This window comes from Phalaenopsis equestris, unplaced genomic scaffold (genome assembly GCF_001263595.1).
Source record: "Phalaenopsis equestris unplaced genomic scaffold, ASM126359v1 Scaffold000359, whole genome shotgun sequence".
In the NCBI taxonomy this organism is placed as follows: Eukaryota; Viridiplantae; Streptophyta; class Magnoliopsida; order Asparagales; family Orchidaceae; genus Phalaenopsis; species Phalaenopsis equestris.
Genome location: NW_018164801.1, coordinates 592,079 through 618,588, shown reverse-complemented (window position 1 = coordinate 618,588; position 26,510 = coordinate 592,079). Strand labels below are relative to the sequence as shown.

The following is a 26,510-nucleotide window of genomic DNA, read 5'->3' as shown; positions in this document are numbered from 1 at the left end:
GATATATGTAAAAATAGAAGTATAGATGTTTTAGATACGAAAATACATAAGAATTGAGTGGTATCTATGTAAATCATCAAAAAATTATTACCTTGTATGCTGGTCGTTGACAACTGAGAAGAAAAATAAAGATTTTGAATGGTATGTAACCAACCCATTAACCTGAGATAAAATCAAAATAGAAAAAAAAAAAAAGAAAGAGAAAACTGAGAAAACAAAACTTGAATAGGTTATAAAAATAACAATTTTATCATATAAAGATTAAAATATTGTCATGTCATCGCCGTTATTGATCCTAATAGGCTTTATCAGCACATCAATATCGCAAGACTGAAAATCAAGGAAGCCAGAGTCCAACTCTCCCGTATATGAACGATCATTTTTTAAGGCGACAATATCATCATCATCATCATCAAGATTGATATATTCAGTAAATCTTCCATCAGAACAGAAAATGTCATTATCACCCTCCAAATCATTTTGGCCGGAGGGAACTTCTACAGATTCAGCTGAACCTTCCTTGCCAATAATGGAATAGAAGTAACGGCCATGGCTGCTGTTTTGGATCTCACTTCGTTTCCGTTTTTTTGATTTACTCTTGTTTTTAGGATGATGAAGCTTGCACAGAGATCCTTGAGGACAACTTCCAGTTGCTTCAAAGAGAGGGCATGTGTAGCTATGCTTCTTACGACACTGTTTTTGAGAAATAAATTCAATAATTAGCATGAAAAACAGATGTGACAGATCCCAGAGCAGCTAAAAATATCTTGTATAATATAAGCTGAATACATTAGATACATACCACAAAATTCTTATATAGATTTACATATCTAACACCTAAAGTTCACTTTTTACATTTATATCACTCAAATCTTTCACATCACATCAAAAATACCGCCATTTTAACTTTTGAGTGAAATACACCTTCTCATGCATAGGTAAGGTGGCATACATTTAAAAATGGAAGTTTAGGTGTTAGATAGGTAAAGACTTAGGAATTAAGTGGTATGTATGTAAACCATCCTATAACAAAAATATCAAAGAAAAGGACAGTATTTTTAAAAAAGACATAAAATGGCATCTATTTCATATCCAAACCGGCAAGAATAAAAAACACAAGTCAAGAATAGTGCTACGGTTTTTATCATCAATCCAATGAGTTTTCTGATGCGCGTATGGGGTATCAGATCAAGGGAGAGAACTTTATTTCTCCATGCAGTATATACTCTCTTCAAAGGGGGCTCCACTGGCGGCAAGGAAGCCTGCCAACCAGAGTGAGAGTACCCCTTAATGATTTATTTCCCACTAAAACTCACGATATGGAAGAAAACCCAGACCTATAAATTGTTCATCATGGATGATTTGATAATTAAGACTGAATTCGTGGAAGGTGTGACAGCTCTCTCACTTCTTGATTTTTTATTCTTGGACATAAAGCTAACTAATTGGGGCATTACTGCTCTAATGTAATAAAATTTACAATTATCATGCTTTCAATAGATAATTAAGCTGCTGCTCTAAACTAAATATAAATTTAGGTCAATCTTGTTTGGATTCGCTTAGGTTTATGTTAATTATGTTGATTGGAAATTATATGTAAAAGTTGCCGTTCAGTTGTAGAATAGCTTTGATTTAATTAAGAATACATTTCATGTGGAATAGCCTTGAATTAATTTGAACTACATTTTAAACTGATGGTCGACTGTCTAAATCCCCTTCAAGCAATTTCCAAAACACCACATAACAAAAATGAGAAAAGATGCAGCACTTTAAATTTGAATTGAACAGTCAATTGTTTTACTAAGCATTGTTTGAAGAATGCATTTCATTCAGATTTGTTACACTTCGCAACATTTCAATGCGCAATCAAAAATTCGCAAATGGAGTTGATGACTTGATGGCATACAATTTGTTATTTACAACAATTCCTCAAAGCTTTGGACGATAATACAACGTAAAGTAACAATAAGTCTGTAAGTGAAATTTTTTTTTCATACATGAACTTACTTGGTGAGGCACTTTCGAAAGCAATATATTATAGGTATAACGAAAAAAAAGGGAAATTTATATAAGTAGCACACATTTTTTATGTAGTCAAATATTTCACACATAAACTTCATTATTTACATATATGGCATTTTAGTGCTTTAAAATTTGCATGAAAATGTGCATTTCACTTTTAAAAAATGGTAATAATGCACTTTTCTATGTGATAATAAAGTTTTGAGTGTCGTGTGTGTAAATATGAACGTTTAGGTGTGTGACATGTAAAAACATGAGAATTATGTGCCATGTATGTCAATGCCAAAAAAAAAAAACTACTTTTCTCATACAACATGAAGTAATTCGAAAGCATCTTCGACAAACATAAGAAAGCTAAAATACCTCATCACCATCAGCACAGTGTCCTCGGAGGAAACCATCGCACAGAGCAGCGTTAGCATTAACCTTTACATGTCTGTAAGGGCAATTAATGTTGGTGCACATTCCTGCAAATATGGCATTTAGTTATGAAGGTAAATGTAATCCACAGAAAATTGAATTAAAAAAGATAAGGCCGAGTTACCTTTCAGAAAGTATGCACAGTCTGGCATTCTTTCAGGAATAACCTGAAAAAAATAAATAAAATTGGTTTCACGCAATAGAAAACTTATACGTAAGAAAAATTCAGAGAGGAGATAATGCAGGCAAAGCCACATCTATACCTTATGGGTTAACTTGCAATGAGTATCAGAACATTGATCTTTTAGAAATTTAGTGCAGATGGCAACCTTAGTAGGGTCATGAATGTAAGGACATCTCCTTCCACTTTTATTGCACTCGCCAAACCGCGTAAAAAATAGGCAAAATTGACTCTTCTGGGCCAACCTTAACCTAGCTGAGTGCAAACTCCATCGAACTTTTTCATTTGCTAGAATACGTTTAAGTCTCTTTGGATCTCTAATAAGCTGGTTGCCATTGCCAATTCCAACATATCTAACAAAGCCAAAAAAAAAAAAAAAAAACAATTGCAATAAATATGAAGTCCCGCAAAATCAAACTCCAAAAGTGAGGTAGGAAATAATTTTTAATCATGAAAAGTGGATGAGCATACTCGTTATTTCCGATGATTAATCTCCTAGGAATAAAAGATATCTGGCTGCTGTTGCCTTGTTTCTGACTTGCAGAAGATGTTGAATTGTCATCTTGGGTGAAAATAGATCATAATTCAACCAGGGAAAACTTCAGAAACGACAAAACTTCTAAGAAACACAGATTACACTATAAATAATGATCTAAGGAAAAGAAATTTGTACACCGGGTACAATTATTCATCATGTAAGACTAAATCAGTTTGACAACTATGCTCAAGCATAAATCCAACTAAATATACTCTGAATTATAATAAATTAATACGTATTACTGTGGAAAATCAAACATAAAATTCTACCTCCTAGAATTATGCCCACTGTTGTCAGCAAAAAAACCAGCCCCAACCTCACGTCTCCAGCTGGATACATGCCTAGGTCGGTAAACGAGCAGAGCTTGAGCGAGCTCAAGCTTGGCTCGTGTTCAACTCAAAAATTGCTCGTGTTTAAAATCAGCTCGTGTTAAAAATAGGTTCGTGAACATTGTATTCGTGTTCGGCTCAATATAAATATTTTTGTTCGTGTTTTGCTCAAAATTGGCTTGTTAAAATTAATTAGGAAAAATAGACGTAGGTATATATGTCAGGCAAGTTTACTATGGAAGCTATAAATTTATTGAGAGGTTTGATGGAGAAGTACAGAGAGAACGAGGATTTACTTATGATTTTAATTGATTTAGAAAAAGCTTACATAAGGTTTCAAGAGAAATTCTTTGGAGAATTCTAGAAAAGAAAGGTGTTAATATGACTTATATTCAAATCATTAAAGATATGCGTACTAAAGTTGTCACTTGTGCTTGAACAGAAGGAGGATTGACCAAATATTTTCCAATTTCAGTTGGATTACATCAGGGATCAGTTTTAAGCCAATATCTTTTAGCTTTAGTTATGGATACACTTAATGGACATTTACAAGAGGATGTACCTTGGTGTAAGGAGGAGGATCGGCCAAATATTTTCCAATTTCAGTTGGATTACATCAGGGATCAGTTTTAAGCCAATATCTTTTTGTTTTAGTTATGGATACACTTAATGGACATTTACAGGAGGATGTACCCAGGTGTATGCTTTTCATTGATGATATCTTACTTGTGGATAAGGTTAGAAAAAGAGTTCAGAAAAAACTTGAATTATAGATGCCTACATTTGAGTCTAAAGGCCTTCGTTTGAGTAGAAATAAAATTGAATAATGAAATCTAATTTTAGTCGTAGTAGCTTTAGTGACAGAGTTGTAACTATGAATAATCAAATCATTAAAACGTGTGAACGCTTTAGATAACTTGGGTATATTATTCAAAGTGATCGTGATATATATAGGGATGTTATTAGTAGATCCAAGTTGGTTGGTTGAAGTGGATGAATGATTTGGGTCTATTGCGTGATAGAAAAGTATCACTTATACTGGAAAAAAAAAAATTATAAGATGGTGGTGAGACCTGCAATGCTCTATGGCGCAAAATGTAGGCCCTTAAAAGAGAAGCATAAAGCAAAGTTAAGTGATGCAGAGATGAGAATACTTATGTGGATGAATGACTTGACATTTAGAAACAAAATGCAAAATGAATATATCTATGATAAGATTGGAACGAATTCAGTGGCAGAAAAAATTAAATAGAGTCGTCTTAGATGGTTTGGTCACATTAAACGTCGACCATCTGATGGTCCGGTTAGGAGAGTAGATGTTTTAGATTCGACTTATGTTAAAAAAGTCAGAGGTAGGCCTAGAAAGACTTGGCATATTGTATAAAAAATAATCTTAATTTATTAGAGTTAAATTAAAATTTGACACTCAATAGGACACAATGGAGAAAAATGATTCATGTAGTCAACCCCATTTAGTAGGTTAAAGGCTTGATGTTGTTGATTATATAAATAATATATATAATTTCTTTATTTTGAGCTAAAACGAGCCAAACATGTTCAAACAAAGGTTTGCTCGTGTTCAACTCATTTACTTAACGAACAAGACGAACACGAGTTATTCGCAAACAACGAGTTTTTTTTTACAGGCCTATACATGCTCGACCAATGTTGGAGAGCCTATAATACAAAAAAGAATGGAAGGACCTTTGGGACCACGACAACTATGGCGGCAACCATCCTTAAGGTCATTACATAGGCTCACTTATACTCAATACAAGAGCACTTGAACACTAACCAACCCCACAGGCTATCCCACCACCTCTCTTGTCGTTCACCCACTCAACCACCTTGCCTAGTTGGAAAACACAACCTTACTTTCACATCATAACGCCGAGTTGTCATTTGATACAAGATCGGGGATTGCTTAGTGGCTGCAAAGAAGCAATTGGAACATTGGGACACTACCTAGGCATAGTTACTTGCCATCCTTTCTATTAACCCAAAAAAAAATGATGTTCAATAGGAAAGGAATTATCGTTGAAGGGAACAATAACAAGAAGTGATCAATTTCCGCTGAAAGTGCATGGCTGAAAGGAGTGGGTGGAGCATCCAACCACGAGACAATGCTAACATTCCTTTTATCACTTAGTTTAGGCAGGGCTTGTTTCATTTAGAGCCTGTTTGGCGCAGCTTCCTAGCTGTGTCATGATTGGAAAACATGGAATTGCTCATTTGGATCATGCAGTGTTGCACTGTTTTAAGAAAAGCACCCCTAAATGCAAGTCAGGGGTTTGACCCTGTTGTCTGCGTTTTTATGACATTTGTTTACTTAGTTACCCTCTCGCCCAAATCTCTCGCATCCCCACCCTATCCTCTTCTCTCTCGCGCCTCTGGCTCCCTCACATCTCTGCCCTGCGGGGTCCTCTTCTCTCTCACGACTCAGTCACAAGGAGTCCTATCCTCTCTCGTAAATCCGTTTGGTTCCTTTGCTCTCCGTCCTCCTATGGTATTTTTTATCATTTCTCTTTGCGGTTTGAGGTTCATTTGGACCGTGTGGCTTTCTTTTTGTGATTTATGGTTTTGCTCTACTGTGAAATTAATATTTTGTTACTATGAGGATGAGATTTTGGATTTTGGTATTCTCTTTTTTTTTTTTTTTTTTGGTGCTCTTTGCTTTATTCGGTTTTTAGTTTAATGTGTTTTGTGACTTGCTTTTTTTGGTCTGTGGAATGATTAAACTTGAAATTTGAGGGCATTGGAATGAATGAAATTAAAATTTGTGGCCTCTAAAATGAATAGACTTACAATTTGCTTATCTCAATGAATTTTGAAGGCTGGGAAGCTCTTTCTGGTTTGTGGCCTCTGTGTATGCTCCATTTCTTGGTTTGATTGGTCTAGGTGGGTTGTCCTTCTTCTCAGAAGGAATGTGCATTAAGTTTGGTGGCCTCTAGGTGGTTGGGGTGTTTGGGTGGTGCTGTGTACGTGGTATGTGTGGTGGAGTGGAGTGGTGGTGGTGGTGTGCTGATAGTGTGGTGGTGGTGGTGTGTTGTTGTAAATGGGAGTGGTGGCGGTGTTGTGTTGAATGTGTGATGGTGGCGGTGTTGTGTTGAATGTGTGATGGTGGCGGTGTTGTGTTGAATGTGTGATGGTGGCGGTGTTGTGTTGAATGTGTGATGGTGGCGGTGTGTTGATTGTGTGATGGTGGCGGTGTGTTGATTGTGTGATGGTTTTGAATGTGTGATGGTGGCGGTGTTGTGTAGATTGTGTGATGGTGGCGGTGTGTTGATTGTGTGATGGTGGCGGTGGTGGCGTTGGTCATGATGATGTGATGGTGGTGGTGGTGTGTTGGTCATGATGATGCGATGGTGGCATTGGTCATGATGATGTGATGGTGGTGGTGGCGTGTTGGTCGTGATGATATGATGGCGGTCGTATGTTGGTCGTAATAATGTGGTGGTGGTGGTATGCTGGTCGTGATGATGCGGCGGCGATGGTGTGCTAGTGTGTTGGTGTGTTAGTGTTGATGATGTGTTGGTTGTCGTGTTGGTGTTGATGATATGATGATGGTAGTATTGGTGATAGTGTGTTGGTTGTGATGATGTGGTGGTGGTGGTATGTTAGTGTTTATGATGCGGTGCTGGTGGTATGTTGGTGTGATGATATGACATTCCTGGTGGCTTTGCCATGTTCGGTTTATGGTGCTCAATTTGTTATTGAAAAATATGGGTAGGGATTTTATCATAAATTTTGATATGAATGAGAATTTAAGAAATGGATGAAAGTGGATAGATTTATGGATTAATAGCATTGTTTCGGATGTTATCAAGCAATGCCCATGGGGTTGGGATTTTATCAAGAGTTTTCATATTTGAGTAGGAATTTGAGAAATGGATGAAAGCAGGTGTCAGGTTTGTTAATAACAATGTTTCGGATGTTGTGAATGTACATGGGATGGGATTTTTATCAACAATTTTCATATTTGAATGAGAACTTGAAAATTGATGAAAAAAAATTGTTGGATTTGTTAATAACAATATTTCAAGTGTTGTGTATGTTTTGACTATGGGTTGGCATTTTATCATGAATTTTGATATGGCATCAATAATTTGAAAATTAGATGAAAGATGTTGTTGGATTTATTAATAGTAATGTTTCGGGAGCTTTGTATGTTTTGTTAAAGAAGTAGATGGTTGCTATGACCTTAAGTTAATGGTAATGTCAAAGCCCTTTGATTTCTTAGGTTGCCTTAGCATTTGAACTGCCTTTAGTGATGGCCTTAGATGTTGCCACTACTTGTTCAAATGTTGAGAAAGGATTCTGGGATTGTGGATTGCTTTCTGTTTTGATTCCTATTTTGATGAGTTCAAGTTATTATTTGATAAATGCATTTTTAGAGTAACTACGTGTTTTGAGAAAGTATGTTCATTGGTTATTTTCATGCTAGTAGTTCTAATGGGTAAGTCAAAAGAAATTGGATCTTCAGCTGTGTGGAATAAAGAAATGAAGTTAATTTTTTGCGATCTATGTTTGAGAGAGGTTGAACTGGTAAATAGGCCAACCACTTATTTTCATAAAGAAATATGACAAAATATCATAAAAAAAGTACTGAAAGAGAATAAGATAAAATGCAACTGAAAAACAACTGAGATTGGTTAAAAAAGAATTGGAAGATATGGAAAAAGTTAAAGCGAGGTTTAATAGGCTTAGGTTGAGATCCCATTAAAACAATTGATGCATCGGAAAAATGATTAGCCGAGAGATTGGAGGTAAAAAAGTTATGCAACGTTTGATGCTTCCCTTTTTTTTTTTTGTCATGTCAATGAAAACAACATATCACAACTATCAATTAACTTACAAGTCGTGTCAAATACCAAAATGCTCAAGTTTAGTAGCATTGACCTTAAGCTTGAGAAAAAGTTAGACATAATGTTTGGTGGAGTTGTGGCCAGGTGAACATGCATGGGCATCTAGTGAGAGTACACGACAACAGAGCTGAGCCTATAGATGTCAAACAAAATGTTGACTCAAAAGAAATTTCCAATCCCAACTTAAATGAAGTTGGAACCACCAATCATTCAAAAAGTCGTAGAACTGAGAAGTATAAAAATGATGGTGCGGTATTCTTAAGAAGTCAAATTTCACAACTAGTTGCTTCTTGCATAAACGAGCCTAACACATCGCATGCAACTTCTATTCCACAGGTTTTGAAAGCACTAGAAGAAACTCCAGAAATCTATGAGGACGTGCCATTTTATTTCTTCTAAATGAGTTATTAGAAGATCCGACTAGGCGACAGTTCTTGGTCATTGACACCTAATCGTAGGATTAATCTATGTTACCTCTATGAGAATTGGGATGTATAAGCCGTACGTTATTTTGGGAATTTTTATGTTAGATTGATCTAGGTTCAATATTTTTTGGTTTCTCATTGTATTGGTTATTATTTAACTAAGTACTTACTATTATATCTTTCAGTACTGTTGGATCTATCAGTGTCTTAGTTCTTATTTAACTTGTTGCTTTATGTGTTAGCTACCACAACAATGCAGAACATGGATAGAGTTATGTCCACTTATCCTTTCAACAAGCAAATGAAGATTATGATCGCTATGATGACTCTCCACAACTACATTTGTCAACATCTTTCACATAGTGATTGATTTCAGTAGTGCATATGAGAATCAATCACAGGTCCCCACCGAGGCATAAGAATATCGTCTAGGCTAATCAATATCACAAGTTGAATTTGATTTACATGACTCCTATACACAAGATGGGAAAGGTGCTCGGGAGATGAAGTTGAGAGAGAAAATTACAACTGCAATAGTCATTGGGTGATAAGAATTTGCATACTGCATTTTCTTTATATGTGCAATGTTTATAATTATGTTATATGCAATGCTCATGTGAAATTTTGATTCGATGCAAATTACTTTTTTATTCTTCTATCACATGGATGACCTTTAGGCAACTATAGGTTTAATATAGATGTTTTATTCTTGTGTGTTTTTTTTAGGTCGATGATGACATAAATGACCTTAGGAATTCTTTGGATGGCCTTTGTGGTAATATGATTTTATTACACATGGATCTCGGTATTACATGCTTTAAAGGCTACCTTGAATCCCCTTAGTTTTCAGTCAAACGACTATTGGGGTTTTCCTAGATGGCTGTGGTGATATGTTTTAGCGACACATCTGACCACGATTTTACATGGTTTAAAGGCAACCAAAATCCTCTTTTCTCTGGTTATATGAATGATGGGATTTTTCTGGAAAACTTTTGTGATAATATATTTCTGTGACACATAAGAGCTCAGTATTATATAGTTTAAAAGCAATCAAAAATTATTTTCTTTTAAAAAGTCTATTGTCTTCTTATCGTGACAAAACACTTGACGGATTATACTTTGTGATCTGAGACCACACAACTTTAAATAATTTTATCTGTGCATTTCTATTATTCCTTTTTACTAATGATGCATCTAAGAGCCTGTGCTTTGTAATTTTAAAACTTCATAAAAGATAAGCTCGAGGTCTTCCAGTGCCTCTAGAGTATTGTACTACTACAATAAACTGCGGTGTTCTCTGCTTACTATGCGATAGGAGCAAAGCTATGAGAGACAATTTTACAGGTGTCAAAGGAATAGATTAGAAAATTGTGAATTTTTCAGTCAGCAAATCAATTCAATAATTCCACCTCGGATAATGATTAGGCATGAAGAGTTTCGTTATAATAGAGATTATCTCGTGAAATTAATCGTAGTTGCAGGTTAAATTCAACATTATGATGATATTAATTATTATTTTAATGGTTTTATTTTTTATTTTCCTTGTTGCGTTACTCATTGTTCACTGAAATGCCAGTTTTTATTATATAATATTCAATCTGGATATATGTTTCATGTATGAACTGTGAAGCCAAAAATGATTTTGTTATAGATAACACAACAATACTGTGTTGTTGCACAATTGTAGAAACAAACAAACACAGTTTCCCCACAACAACTTCTAAGTAGCAGCTTCCTAACACAACTGTCGCAACAACTTTTTAATAAGCTGCAGGTGCCCCTTAATCCTTAGAAAGTACAACAAGCCAATTCATTTGTGTGCACAGCAAGTGACACGGGAGCTTCCAGGACTCACACGACTTTGCAGGTCACCAAATTCCACAAATCACAAGATTCTGCAGGTCACAAAATTAACGAGTTGTAGGGGGGCCACAAAACCGCTTGATTTTATTCTATTTCAACATAGTACTTTCTTTTTTTTATTTATTTCCTGTTTCTTAATTTCTAATTAAGTGATCTCATATAAGTGGATTATTTAAATGTGGTATTTTACTAATTTTATGACTTTTGGCTATTGTTTGTTTGTTTGGGAGCTAGTAATATCTAGTTTCTACCTTATTAAGTGTTGAATCATTCTTCTTTTGCAAAAAAAATTATTTGTAACATGCTTGAGAACGGGTGGTGAGCCTCCTTGTAATTTGTACCACATCATTTCATCGTCTGTCTCGCTACTTTCAACTGGGACAGCCAACGAACGTCATCAATCCCTCTCCCAACAGCACCAACGGCCCATATTTTCAATCCCTTACTATTCCACCATCACCTCCTCGCCAAACTTTTGTGATGATATGTTTTTGTGACACATAAGAGCTTGGTATTATATAGTTTAAAGGCAATCAAAAATTATTTTCTTTTAAAAAGACTATTGTCTTTTTATCGTGACAGACCACTTGACGGATTATACTTTGTGATCTGAGACCACGCAACTCTAAAAAATTTTATTTGTGCATTTCTATTATTCTTTTTTACTAATGATGCATCTAAGAGGCTATGCTTTGTAGTTTTAAAGCTTCAGAAAAGACGAGCTCGAGGTCTTCTAGTGCCTCTAGAGTATTGTACTACTACAGTAAACTGCGGTGTTCTCTGCTTACTACGCGATAGGAGCATAACCATGGGAGACAGTTTTACAGGTGTCAAAGAAATAGATTAAAAATTGTGAATTTTTCAGTGAGCAAATTAGTTCGATAATTCCACCTCGGATAATGATCAGACATAAAGAGTTCCGTTATAATTAATAGTTGCATGTTAAATTCAACATTATGATGATATTAATTATTATTTTAATGGTTTTATTTTTTATTTTCCTTGTTGCGTTACTCATTGTTTAGTGATGTCAGTTTTTATTATATAATATTCAATCTGGATATATGTTTACATGTATGAATTGCGCAGCCAAAATTAATTTTGTTATAGATAACACAGCAATATAGTGGTGTTGTTGCACAGCTGCAGAAACAAACAAACACAGCTTCCCCACAACAGCTTCTAAGTAGCAGCTTTCAAACACAACTGTCGCAACAACATTTTAATAAGCTGCAGGTGTCCCTCAATCCTTAGAAAGTACAACAGGCAAGTTCATTTGTGTGCACAACAAGTGACACGGGAGCTTCCATGACTCACACAACTTTGCAGGTCATCAAATTCCACAAATCACAAGATTTTGCAGGTCACGAAATTAACGGGCTATGGGGGGCCACAAAGCCGCTCGATTTTATTCTATTTCAACATAGTTCTTTCTTTTTTTTTATTTATTTCCTATTTCTTAAATTCTAATTAAGTGATCTCATAAAAGTGGATTATTTAAATGTGGTATTTTACTAATTTTATGACTTTTGGCTATTGTTTGTTTGTTTGGGAGCTAGTAATATCTAGTTTCTACCTTATTAAGTGTTGAATCATTTTTCTTTTGCAAAAAAAAAAATTATTTGTAACTTACTTGAGAACTGGTGGTGAACCTCTTTGTGGTTTGTACCACATCATTTCATCGTCTGTCTCACTACTTTCAACCGGGACAACCAACGAACATCATCAATCCCTCTCCAAACATCACCAACGGCATATATTTTCAATCCCTTACTATTCCTCCAACACCTCCTCGTCAAATATGCGTCATAAACACCTTCTAGGAACTTTAGAAAAGTGTCATCTAGTAATAGAGCCCATCAAAACCTAATTTTTTAAGGAGTTGTCTTCATTAGCTCAAATTAAAAATTCATACAACCTAACCTCACACCACACAAAAAAGATAAGAAAAAAAATTCCCCACATCATCCAACTTAACCATAAACCATAATTTCCTTTTCAAATGAAATTAAAATTGAAGAAAGATACCTCAAGCCGCCAAGGAGAAATTCACAACGAGGTGTTCAGGAGATCACTATGGAGACAACAGTAAATTCTCCAACAACAACAAAAAATGGCCGCTTTTGAGAGGAGACAACGGAATGTGGTCAGTTATAGCCACAACGATGATTAATTAGATCAAGAGGGAAAAAAATATGATACAGGATCGGGAGCTTCTCGCACATTTCTACGACCCCTGCTACAGTACCACGAACTGTAGCGGGTCGCGACTTGCATCGATCCAGGAGGGTCGGTCAACCTTTCCTTTGTGTGGATTTCCCTATATTTCAAATGGGATTCGCTCTTATTTACTCTAAGTCTATAAATATGTTAATTTCATACTTTAGGGTAGTTTTTTTTATTCAATTTTTTGTCAGGAGAGTCGTTGATGTCCAGGGTTTCCCTTCAAGGGTTCCGATTGCGAGAATGTTCTTTGGTTGTAACTCCACCAAATGTGGTGTCTATCTATCTTAAATTTTCCTCATTCCCCAATCGCATCCCTCCTTACCCAAACACCCTTTCGCCAACCAGCTTCCCCATCCAACTGTCAACCAACTTGTCGTTTCAGCCCTCTATCCACTATCCCAGCTATGCTGCTCTCCAACCTATCGCAGCCCTCCTACCAAAAACCTCTCCTACCACCAGCTGCCACAACCAAGTCCGCAGCCCAGTGTTTTTCCTACTTGCATCCCACCACAGTCCCTTACCTACACCTGCAATCCAGCCCCACAATCCTAGCGCTTGCTGCTCCACTGCCACCTCCCACCACCCTTCTAGTCGCCAACCCAACACCAACTCTTTCGGGATACAACACTTGTCGTGTCAGTGTTGTGTTTGTTATTTTATTTCATTTTCAAGTGTGGAAGATTGTAAGCACCTATTTGTTTTTGAGTAAAAATATTGTCATTCCATTGTTGTTAGAGTTAACTCCGATATCAAAATCTCTTCCAACATGAAGTTTCTAGTGATGAAGCATCTATACCCTGACGATTTGGCATGGAGTATCATTGGAGAAGCCAAGATTTTGGAGTAAAGATTGGCTTGCCAAATTTTTACGATCTCATGGATTTGGACAAGTTCATTGAATGGCTCCAAGCAATAAAGAAAATTTTGCAGTACAAATATGTTCCTCTGGACAAGAAAATTAAATTGATTGGCATAGAGGTCAGGAGGAACACTTTTTACAATGAAGAACCTGAAGAGTATTCGACAGCAAAAAGTGAAAAGAAAAATCACAGCCTGATCTAAAGATATAAAGAGAGATGCAATGCAGGTATCTACCAACACATTACAAACGATATATTATTGAGACTTCACCCACTTATAACAGTCAGATCTCTTTGTAGAAAAGTACATCGCTGAATTCGGGCAGTTTATATTGAAGTGTGAACAAGTGGAGCCCACAGAAAACACCATATCCCAATATTTGTGAGGATAGAGACGCTCCGTTGGCAATGTAATACAGTTACCACCTTATTTAATGTTACAGGATATCCAGACCAAGGCCTTGAAGATGAAGAGACGACATAGCAGTATGAAGTCCACATCACCTCTCAAACAGTGTTCAACCATCGACTTGGGAAGCAAGAGCACATGCAGTGGTGCACAAAAACCGATCCTAGCAAAGTTGAGAAAAAGTGGAGCCCATCGGTAATCCCAAATCTATCTCAAACAAAAAAACTTCAAAAGTCAAAGCTTTTAGCATTGCATCAGATTGCCCAAACTAGAGGATGAACTCATTCACAGAGCCAGAAACAGTGAAAAATATAGATAGTAACACAGGAGACACTGAAGAAAATAACAATGCAAAGGAGTATAGCATTCAACTGAGGAAGGAGAATGCTAATAATCCGACGGATCTTTCAGATTGAGCCTATGAGAGAAACACCATTAAGAATAGTATTAATTGTCCTAAACGATTGATACCGTAGACATTGCATCATCAGCTAAGTGAATTTCATTTACTTATATAACCTACCTCCTACATTGCCCTACTTAGAGAGATTCAGCATGTTATCACTTCAGATAGCAATGAGATTTTTTTAACCATTTCCAAAAGACCTTATGGATTAAGATAGGTGCTAAGTTTCAATTCACTTCAAGAGTGCAACCAAGGACAGATGACCAAATAAGAGCCGTGAACCACAGCCTTGAAAATCTCCTTAGGTGATTTGTGGGAAAGTACATTAAATAATGAAACCCATGTCTTTCAAGAGAAGAAGAATATGTCTCCTCTACCCAAGGAGAATAACACGAAAGCTTCCAAGAGTTACATAACCCAGCGGATCACACGATTTTGCGGATCACGAGAATCCATATGTTGTGGGATCAATCTTGTGATCACGAGATGTAGAGAGGCCACAGATCTGCACGGTTTTTGTTATGTTTCAGCATATTTCTTTTTTTATTTATTTTCTATTTTTTCTTTCTAATTAGATTATTTTCTATTAGAAGATTATTATAAGTGGTTCTTTGTTATTTTTTAGGACTTGTAGCTATTGATGTATATTTCGGAGACTCTAACTCTTGTTTTTACCTTAAAGAGTATAGTATCATTTTCCTTTTACAAGTGTTATGTTTGTAGTTTGTTCAAGAATAGGTGGTGAACCTCCTTTTCATTCATACAAGGTCGTTTCGTCATCCGCCTCGCTGTTTTCAATCGAGAGAGCCGCCGAATGTCATCTATCTCCCTCCAAACATTGTTGTCCGCCCATATTTTAATTCCCTTACCATGCCTCCACCACCTCCTCGCCAAATCTACATCCTAAACACCTTCTAAGAGCCCTAGAAGTAGAACGGTGTGATCTAGCCTTACAAGCTTTTGAAACACGTACATGAATCACATGTTCTTTTTCAATTCTTATGGAAGATAAATCTCCAAATTGTACAAGCTTAGTGGCATTATTTTGTACTCTTTGATAGTTTTAAAATAGAATGCTTTATGCAAACTCTCAAGGATGCACGCCCACTCTGCATTCATTGTTGCCCAACAGCTAGATGCCAGCAGCCATTGCACCAGAAAAACTACTGTGACATTATTCTATCCATGCCACCTCATTGATCAATGGGTATATTGTTGCCACCTCACAAATCATGGGTTGCCGTGATTGCAATTAATTGAGACACTTTCTCATTCCCTAAATGTTATATATTTAGAGTATGTACAAGGCTTGTATAGACTGAGCACAAATTATGAAATGAACATAGCAAATTCTCTCCAATTCTCATCAAAATATCAAAGCCTAAGGCTTTATTTGGCATCTCCATAAGCTACAATCCTTTCAATGTGTCACCTAGAACTTACAAGCCAGCAACTCTCTTTCTCCCTTTAACCTAATTTTTCCTTAATAGCCTTCAACACTGTGGTCTTATTTGAACTCGCTTTTCTCTTTACAACCAATTATCACCATATTTTTTCTTTGCATAAATCACGGCAATACGCAAGCTCCTTTGACCATGGAATCTTTTGGAATTAAGACTGACGATTTAAATTCAATGAACGAATCATAAGACATCCAATCATCATATTGTTTGAATGTCAAATATTTCTTCAACTGGTCATAGTTACCTCACAACTTAAAGAAATGAGAAAAATTGGTTCATTTACATGGCAAAATATCTCAGTAAGGTGATCCCCCGTTCAGCTTTTGGGATAAGCAAAACTCTAAGGTGATGCAATAATTTAAAAAAAAATACATGATTCCTAAATAAGCGATCTGCAAGTTCCTTTATACAACAAAAGAAAAATGAGATGCGATGTATTAATGGACTCTAAAGCTTTGTGATGCCATTATATTTTATGAGATAAATATCAAATTTTCATCCATAAAGCAAGGACGATGATCCATCACAAAATACAATAATATACTAAAGTTCATTGGCAAACTATGACGAATTATCAATGCATCCAAATTGAATTCAGTAAAAATGTAATCGTCCTTAAAAGGTTGTTAAAAAAAGATCATATCCATAGTTTTTTTTTACTGGAATAAATGTCAAGTTTGATGTTTTATGGTGCACATTCTCGGAAAAGAATATATAACTAGATTAAATGAAACTATTGTCATCATTTTAATGGAATGTTCCGTCCTAATAATAAATGTGGTGGAGATCAAGTGTACTAATTCAAAGTACCCTACTCCCATGGAACACAAGTAGCCAAGTCAAACAAAGGTATTTGATAAGATAATTTTATGGTACACATATTCAAAAAATCTCTACATATAAAGAAAGGAAGTTGGATATTTCATGGCAAACCACCACGCAAAAAAATAAAAAATAAAGAAAGGACAAGCATACATACCGCAATTGGAAGAAAGCAGCACCAAAGACTAACTCACTCACTTTATTACACACACAGAAGAAATGAAAGAGTTGAAAAGCTTTTTGAAACCATTAAAAAAAAACTCCTATGATAGGAACTTGTCCTTTGCATTCTCAAATATCACCTAACCATCTCAAACATTCAAAGCCTTAAAGCCTCAGAGATGCTCAACGACTCGCCAAAGAAACAAAAAAATAGCTATTGTTGATGGGTCCTTCATAAACGTTGATAGCTAAGAAAATATTCTTATAAATAGATCACTCACACTTCAAAATGTCCTCCACACATCTAAATTATTTATTATCCTATTATCAAACCTAAATGCTAACCACAAATTCAAAATGCAGTGTTGTATTTTATTTTTGCATTATATATTTCACGAATAGGACACGAGGAGGATGAGCTACCATCTAGAAAAATCAACAGCCCAAGAAAGCTCTGTATAACTTGTAGTGTTTTCCTTTTTGAAACATTTAAATCAAATAAAAGGGTATATAGCTCCAATACCGATGCCTTGGCCATCTTTGGTGATTCTAAAAAAAATGCTTCTTTTATTATTAAAAAATATAAATATTAAATAATTTTGTTATGTTGTTTGCTAGTTAACAATATGCAATCATATCAATTTTTCAACAAGTAACAAAAGAATCAAAGTTACTTTTCATCGTAACATTTGGAGACCATCCTCTATACCATACATCTACGGAGCCCGATGTTTTGTCTTTTATTAATAATTGCACTCATATGTCATGAATATTTGTGCTAAAAGCTATAAGTGATGCATGTATCATCTTTCTCACCATTTTCACATGATCATTAAGTCATCTCACGTGAAATTAAATTAGTCAAATCTAACAACGAAAAACACTTTTTTAACCATTCTATCCTCATACTTACAGGAAAAAAAATAATACATGAATCTTCTCATATATATGCAACCCAAAAAAAAATGTTGGCTAAAGTTTTCTACAACAAGACTCTCCTTTTCAAAAGAGTGTTCCAAAATACTAGTTGCAAAGTTGCTTAGTCGCTCACGTTATAAACTGATTACCTATAGGGGACACTGAGTTCAAGAGAACAACATAAGTCCTACGCAAATTTTTCCACACTTCAACATCTCAAATAACCTTATTTCAAATATATTTAGAGGTATTAACCTTGTCCATACAAGTCCCAAAAAGATGAAAATAACTTAAGTCAAAGTAAGTAAATGTGCCTTTATTAGTTGCTCACTCATTCAAAAAAGGTACAAATGCTACCATCCTTCCTCGAGAAAAATATAAATATCTGCTGGTATCAATTTCAATGAAAATGATTTCTATTTTATTGCTACATAACCCAAAAGAAGAAATAATATTCAAAAATGAACTTGCTATAGAATGCTCTTACTCACACATCAACCCAAAAAAGAATTTTACACCAAAACCAGTCACTCCTATAAAATACAACCTTATACTAGAACTATCTTCTACTCAATCATTAGGGGGAAAACTTGAAGGTTGGATGAGTAAAAAAAATGTGCTGGCAAGATCTAACATAGAACAGAATTTAAATCTATGGCATTAGAATCTTATGAATAACCATAAGCGTTGATCCTCCAACCATAAATCCTTATCGATTATGGTATTAAAATATTTTTCTTGCAAGAAGGGACACAGGAGTAAAGCTTAGTTCCATTTAGTGGCTGACCATTAATACAAATTCCCCATCAAAGATTTTCTATGTTTTCCAATAAAATTTCATATGCACGGTACTTAGTTCAGCATGAAAACGGAAAAACACCATGGAAAAATGTAATATAAGAAAGGAAATTGTACCAAAATAGTACAAACCTGGTATCCTTGACAATGTCCGCATGGATGCGTCCATTTTATATCGAGCTGAACCAACACGAAAGATCCGTTCCCCTGTCAACAAAGTGGCTAAAATTTGGAAGTTTCTGAATATTTAAATATATACAAATACTATTGTGCTTTCCCAAATCTTACAAAATACAACAAAAACAAAAAGGATGAAAACCAAAAACCTATCAACAAATAAGTTAAACAATTACTTTTAACAATGAAAAACTTGGAGGTTTAAAATCAACTCATGCAAAAGGGATACAATATCATAAATTGCATTTATACGTTCAGCCAGACGTCCAAATATAGGATTGGCAGTACAAGAATTAATGCAGATAATAATAAAAATAATAAAGAACACTCCAAACATTCCACATGAGGAACATAAACAAGACCCCAAGTGCACTCATCATAATGCATGACCGAACAACCTAACCCTAACATAATTTCCAAATTCGTAAAATTGCAGTAACAGATAATCTGCAAACTATCATTGTTAGCTGCTAGATATATTAAAAAATTGCTTAAAAAAAAATAAACTTGAATAGAGCATAATTTAGATCACCTCGTTTTAACTCAATGCCCCAAGTAGATTTGCACGTTAATTGAACTTTGTTCTTCCCTTTATCAGTTGTAGATTTACTTCGCTTCCTCTCTCGTTTTTTCCTCTCCACTTCAGCAACAGCCAATGTAGCTTCCTAAAAAATTTCATGGGAACTTTCACGCACAGCACCTCCAAATTAGCATTTATTTTGTCAATCCTGACACACTAACAAATTCTAGGACCAAACATATTCACAGCAGAGTACAAATAAAGAGAATATAGTTTATTGTTTTCCGTGTAAAGAAATTACATATGTAAAATTAAAAAAAAAAAGTACAAACTAACACTTGCAGACAGAGTAATTCAAAATAATATGCAGAACAATAACAAATTACAAATAATCTCTACAAACATAGACATTATTTCTCAATAACGTATTTATGCATTGCCTCCACCAAAATTGAATTCAAAAATTGAGTTCTAAAGCACTTCATGGATCATGCAAATGTAAGGTAAAAAAATAATTAAGCAGATTTCAATGTTTCACGTAAGAAACCTAAAAACAACAACTAAACCTTGTTTCTCTGATATAATAATCATTAAAAAAAGTGCCAAAATAATCCCTGGCTGTTTGATGGGCCATTTTAATCCTAAAGTCTATAAAAGTTTCAAATTAGTCCTCATATAAATTAGGGCTAAAATAGTCCACATTTCAACCCTTATTAAAAGAGATGTAAATTGACACTTGTAGAGATTCCAGGACTAAACTGACCTCCTGCAATCAGTCAGGGGGCTATTTTAACACTTTTCTCAGTGATCATCATCTATTTTGGTTCCAAAATCCAAACATGTTCCCTAATTACACAATTCAAGCACAAATTTGAAAACACATGCACTTGTTTACTAGTTCATTCCACCAAAAAGTAAACAGTAATCTTAAACTAATGCAGCAGTTCTAAAGTTCCATGAAGTAATCATCTAAAACTAAAGGAAATTTAAAAATAGTAGAAATTACTTGGAGAGGAAAATTGCTCCATCTTATTAATCACAAAGGGGATACATATATATAGGGATATCAATCCCTCATTTACAATCTTACCAAACATATCTCACCTAAATTATGAAGGAAAATAACTCTGAATGAGAAATAGAGATAGAATAAACTAATTAAAGGTTTCCTGTGCTATCCAAATCAACTCCTCCAAGATTTGGAGGCCGCGGCCGGGCCCATATGAGAGGTGAATATGAAAAGAATCAAATATTCTCAGATTTCAACAAAAATAAGTAAAGACAAAAACCACAAGGAAAGGAATGTGTCTACACAAATCAACCTTTACCTCACTAGCCTTCTTTGAACGTTTTTCAATGGATTTTGACCATTTCAAACTAGATCCACTGATGCTAACAACACCAGCTTTTCGAAGAGCAAAACCATTAGTCGATACTTTGTAAATTGTGTCTCTTTTCCTCAAAGACTGCAAGTTCCGGCTGAATGAATAATAGAGACATTACTAATACAATAATAATAACAATAAAGCTAAAAAGAAGAGAAAAAATGTGATCTACGCAAAGGATAAACAAATAAAATGAAAAGCTTCTTTTTAAAAGATGTATATCACCTGATCAATGATATCGAAGATCTAGTTGAAATAGGAATGTTATTAGGAGTCTTAAAGTTCTTCCAGTTAACCGCTCTCTTCCATGGAAAGATGTAGGGGAAAACCCTCTGACAGCCAAATGTTGCAATGCATTTTTGGGACAATGTGTTCCCACCCAATGTCCACACTAAAGAACCTGTTGAGCTTTTTTTTTTCTGAAGAACTGCATATGCGATAATGACCACACAATATAAGCCAAGATTTCAAAAGTCAGGGCTCATTAAAAAAAAATAATAGAGACATTTACATAGACACGACACAATTCCTATGCATTTACATGTCTAAAAATAAACATTCATATTTACATGCATACCACTCAAATATTTAACATCACAACAAAAATATCACCAACGCTACTTTTTAAAAAGTGTAATAAACCTTCACAAGCATAGGTTTACAATACCAATGTGTTATAAATGTAAATATCAAACTTTGGGTGTCATATATGTAAATAAATAAGAATTGTGTAGTATGTATGTTAGTTTCCAAAAAACAAATTAAGGCATTTCTATACAATGCACCTGAAACATTACTTTTTACAAAACAACCAACCTCTTGCATCTTTTTTTCTTCTAATTTTTTACTTGAACATCAAAATTCACACTAAAATCCCAACACATAAATATATGGGTTCGATAGTTCAAAAAATGATTTTAATAATAAATAGTGATGTTTCGGGTGCTATGCATGTAATTGTCCCAAAAAAATATTAGAAGCCTCCTCAAATATTTGAGGAAGAAAGCAAAAAAAAATAAAATAAAGATAGCGTAAACTTGTGTGTCTGGTTTTAGTTAATCCCCCAAAAAAGTGTCAAAAATACAAAATTTAGTACAATACTAACAAAACTAAAAAAAACGCGAACATAAAAAATGAAAGCACCGCTGAAAAAAATAACAATTTAAAACTCTTGCATGAAGCCATTATGGAAAGAAATAGAACAAGTAATTCTTTCAATGTTATTGAAAAAAACTTACAAGTCAAACACAAATTGAAGTGACACGGCTATTTATAATATAATCATACAAACTAAAGAACTAACTATATTTGGAAATTGCAAACCTTACGAAAGCCATAGCACAATATAAAACAGTTTATCATGCAATGAAATGACGAATAAATTTATCATGATTAAGATGATTCGAACTGGAAAAGCTGGCATTGAAGGAAGAGAAAATTTGGATAGAAAGAAAACTTTGAAAAAAGAGTACAAAGATCTCATTACCATCGCCTGTGCCAGAGATAGCATCAGCTCAAAGAAAGCAAGATATAATCCATGACTTGTCAAAAAAATAATTAAAATAATAAGTTAAAAAAAAAACTTGAAAAACATGGACTTAACAATAGCAGAAAGAATCTCTGGTTGATTGCTAAATGTAAAATTAGCCATAACGAGTTAAAGACAGCCCAAAAAGAAAATTAAAAAAAAAAATAGCAATAAATTTAGTTCATAATAAGAATTTTTTAAAAGTTTTTTTTCTTTTTATGTTTATTAACTTTCAATTGAAGCCATGGTTGAGATTGATTTTTTCTGCATATACTAAGAAAGTCTTTTTACATGCATATAATTTTAGACGATCAATTCGATAAATGTTAGTAAAATCAAGATAAGAATACTCAAATTTGTCTTCTAAAAAAAAATAAATTACAAGAAATACAAACCATTATCTAGCCTCTTCTTGTAAGGAAGAGTGCTTCCTTTTTCAAGTGAATCAACTGAATTCGTGTTACCAGCCGGAATTCCTGTTACTTTGCTATCAGACGAAGTTTCATTTCGAATAAGCTGATTCTTTTTACTTCTGTGGTACAGATACGATGAAAAAGGCATTTTCTTTGGCAATTCTATAGGATGATGAACAGATTTCTGAGATCTTTCCAAAAGGAATTTAGAGGATTCGCCAATCTCAAGCCCTGGAGTAGCAACCAGCTGGTTCATTTTACGTTTCACATATATTAACCTCTTCGCACCAACTATTTTACTACTTGCGGTATCCGGGCTGCTCTCCAGATTACAAGCAAATAAGCCAGCAGATTGTCTATCGTGTTGATTTTCTAGATCAGTGCCTGGTTCAGGGCTCCTATCTATTGGTATAAGTTGAGGAAAATCTTTACAAGAATTCATGGAAAAAGCTGACAACTTGGAAAGAGGAGGAAGAGGTGTTTTTAATCCTTCAAATAAAGGATCAGAATGTGCCACATTATTTGGGCCTTCACTTCTAATTTCTCTTGCACTGGATTTAAATTTTCTGCCTGAGCAGCCAAGAGTAGGAGGTACCGAAGGAGAAGGTTCAGCACATAGTTTCCGTATAAGACTGTTACCTTTACGAAAATATGAAGAATTTTGAGTTTTATCTAGCCTTTTAGGCACTTGTTTGCTTAAAATCCCACCTTGCTTAAGATTTTCATCAGAATATAGAGAAGGGGTATTAATACGAACCCACGTCCTATGCCTCCCAGTTTGACTAGCACGAGCTGCTTCTTTGAGTGAAGCAGAAAAGTTTAGCTTGTTAGACCGAAATTTTTTAACATCAGCTAAAGGTGAGGTTTTCTTACAAGAGAGCTTTTCATCTGTCAATTTTGGATTCGGAGGTAATTTTTCTTTAAGTTCGTGGGACGGTAAGAGTTGTGCCTTCTCAGGTATTAACTGATGGTTCTGAATGGTTTTACCAGATTCATAGCCAGGTTCTGAAGCCTGTGAAACAATGGAGCTTAGAAAAAGCTCGCCTTTACTAATGTGTTCTGGATTTCCGTTGCCAATATGTGATTGTTCTTGGTTAGAATGTGATACATTTTCAAAATGTGTGACTGTAGTGTCCGTTTCCATGGGACCCAAAAGCAAAGCTTGCCCTATATTTTTGCCACGGGAATCTATTGTAAGAGTACCCACACTGTCCAGAAAGGTCATATTACAGATAGATTGAGGCAGCATATTATTTTCTTCGACAGTTTCTTTGCTATGTAATTTCTGCTCTGGAACTGAATTACTGATATGTGAAAATGAAGGAACTTGGGGACCATGAATACATGACTGTGGAGTGCCAGAATTTCCTGGAACTTCAAGTTCTTTGGTAGCAATGGACATTTCCTCCCGCTGCCTTACTTCTCCCTCTAACTTTAGAGAAGTGTCACTGCAGAGCACTTGAGGTGATACAGCATTGTCAGCAGGGGGCATGTCTTGCCCAAGTTTCTGAGGAGAGTTTACAGATTTGATTTGTTTGATTGAGTTGGTGGCAATATTTACAAAAGAATCATGTGCAGCGTGACCAACTATTATGTGCTCAGAAGGCTGTGAACAAACGTTCACATCAAAATCCGAAGGATTTTGGTATATGGTATCCGATTTCTTGCCTTGCTCCGACGAATCTTTTTCGCTATCATCGAGGATCTCAATGACAATATCTTGGGCTTCCGTAACATCTGTGCTAATAATGTCTGCAATAACATTATTAGATGGAGAGGCTATCTTTGTCTGAATTTTCTGGCAAATCTGTGAATGGCTAACACCAACAGGTTCAGTTATGCTGTCAACATTATGAATGGAATTACTTTCTTCCTCTGAAAAATTGAAAGGGCCTCCATGCTTGGGAATCTCTGTGCTATCCTCCATCCTCGGAGTCACGATAATGCAACTATCCACTTGACTGAACATCTTATCTGCTTCTTCAGCTCCACTCTTCTTATCCTCTGCCGGTTTTTTGACCGTCTTTGTCCAATCACTGGACATAGACTTGCTCCCAGGCATACAAGAAGATACTTTCGTTATTTTTGCTTCTGGTACTGAAACACTTCCAGGGCTGCTTAACTTGAAATCTCTCACAACTCCTTTCTTTGCAATAGAGCCAGGTGAACTTGAAACAATAGGAATTACCACTTTTTCCCTTGGTTGTACTATATACTTCTTATTCTTCTTCTTCGTGACTCTGTTAGACTTTCTGCTAGAGCCATGAAAACTTGAAACAGCAGGAATTATCACCATTTTTGTTGTCTGTGTCATGTTCTTCTTCGTAACTCTATTGGGCTTTTCTACAAAAACAGTATCTTTTATGGAGCTTGTCTCAGCACTGAAGGGATCTAAAACCTTGGTAACCAGAGTATTTGATTCGAATGAGCGGTCAAAGATGTTAGCTTTTGTCTCTGCATCTTTTGATATCCTAGAGGAAGGAGAAGAACGAGGAGGGGACAAAATCGATGACTTCTCCTCTAACCTTTCCCAAACGGACAATCCACTTTGTATCCTAGAAAATGCACTAGGCTTCAGCATAGTTCGCTTCTGCAAGTTTGCACTATATTCAGCACCCTTATTACTTGTCATCTTCCTCTTACCATTGTAACCAGTGTAGCACGCTTTTTCAAATTCATGCTCGGTATCCATACTTGGGATGCTAGATGTTTTTCTTACCATATGGTGAATACTCCGAAATCCACCTTCGTTGGCAACATCACTCGGATCAGATCTTTTGATGGATTTATGCCCCGCATACTGTCTTCCTTCCAAGCCACGATCAGATGGCCCGTCGCTGTCATTGTTCCTCTTTTTGTCGAAAAACTGTACCCGTTGAAGACCAGATCCATTTCCAATGATCTGGGAGTTCCCTGCCATGGTCCCTGTGCGCTTAACAACTATCGCATCAGAAGAGGACCCGCCAAAGAAACATGGCGAGCTAGGAGTATGTCGATGAACAGAAACACGGGATGCATCTCCAGCACTATTTTTAACCAAGCCAGCACCACGCAATCCTCTGGGTGAAGGGAATGGCGGAGCTGCTGGTGCCAAAGGATCCGCTATTGGAGGCAGGTGCTCGAGAAAGGGATCACGATAACGACTTTCTCGTTCATCCCAAAACCTAACCGGCCGCTGCCTCTTCCATTCAGAATCAACCCCTAAGTACCGATCCTGTTCTGGCTCCTGCCTTCTCCTTGAATCTAGGGCTCCATCGGAATGTCCCAATTCAAATAGATTATCATATGGCCGGAATCGATCAGGCTCCTCATCAAACCTTCCCGGCCCATCGAAAGCGCCGCTTCCACCACGGCCCCGCTCCAAGACCTCAGGCCGTGAGTACTTGGCATCAGAGAGACCACGGTGAATGGCACTATCAGAAACCCTAGGGAAAGGAAGGTCACGAGGATCAAACCCAGAAGGATTTGAGCGGCGCGGGGATGGTAAGTAAGAAATATCTCCAGCGCCATGGCCGAGCCGGTGTTCAAAATATTGATTACCAGGAATCCCCGAGTGTATTGGTCCCGCCGGATGAGGTGCAAAGGTGGCGAAAGGCGGATGACGTTGGGGCCTATAGTTGGGATCCGGCAAGTGCGAAATATGAGAGATAGATTCGTACCTGGCCCGTCGACCGAGCCGCGGCGAACTAGGGGGATCCATTGAAAAACCTCGGAAGCGGAGAGGAAGAAGTTCTGCCACAACGAGTCCACGACTCTCCTGCTGCAGTTGCCCGCCCTCTT

At 35.9% G+C, this 26,510-nt stretch overlaps 1 protein-coding gene across 1 annotated transcript; it reads right to left on the bottom strand.

The window, feature by feature from the left end:
- Nucleotides 1–207: 207 nt before the first annotated feature.
- On the bottom strand, nucleotides 208–26,510 carry LOC110026215. Its single transcript, XM_020727078.1, has 10 exons — nucleotides 22,713–26,510; nucleotides 21,015–21,216; nucleotides 20,733–20,883; nucleotides 19,417–19,549; nucleotides 18,840–18,914; nucleotides 3,095–3,185; nucleotides 2,706–2,976; nucleotides 2,567–2,609; nucleotides 2,386–2,489; nucleotides 208–693 (listed from the first exon to the last, which is right to left on the bottom strand). The coding sequence occupies exons 1-10, from the start codon at nucleotides 26,428–26,430 to the stop codon at nucleotides 262–264; spliced, it is 5,220 nt and encodes a 1,739-aa protein (XP_020582737.1). The 5' UTR covers nucleotides 26,431–26,510; the 3' UTR covers nucleotides 208–261.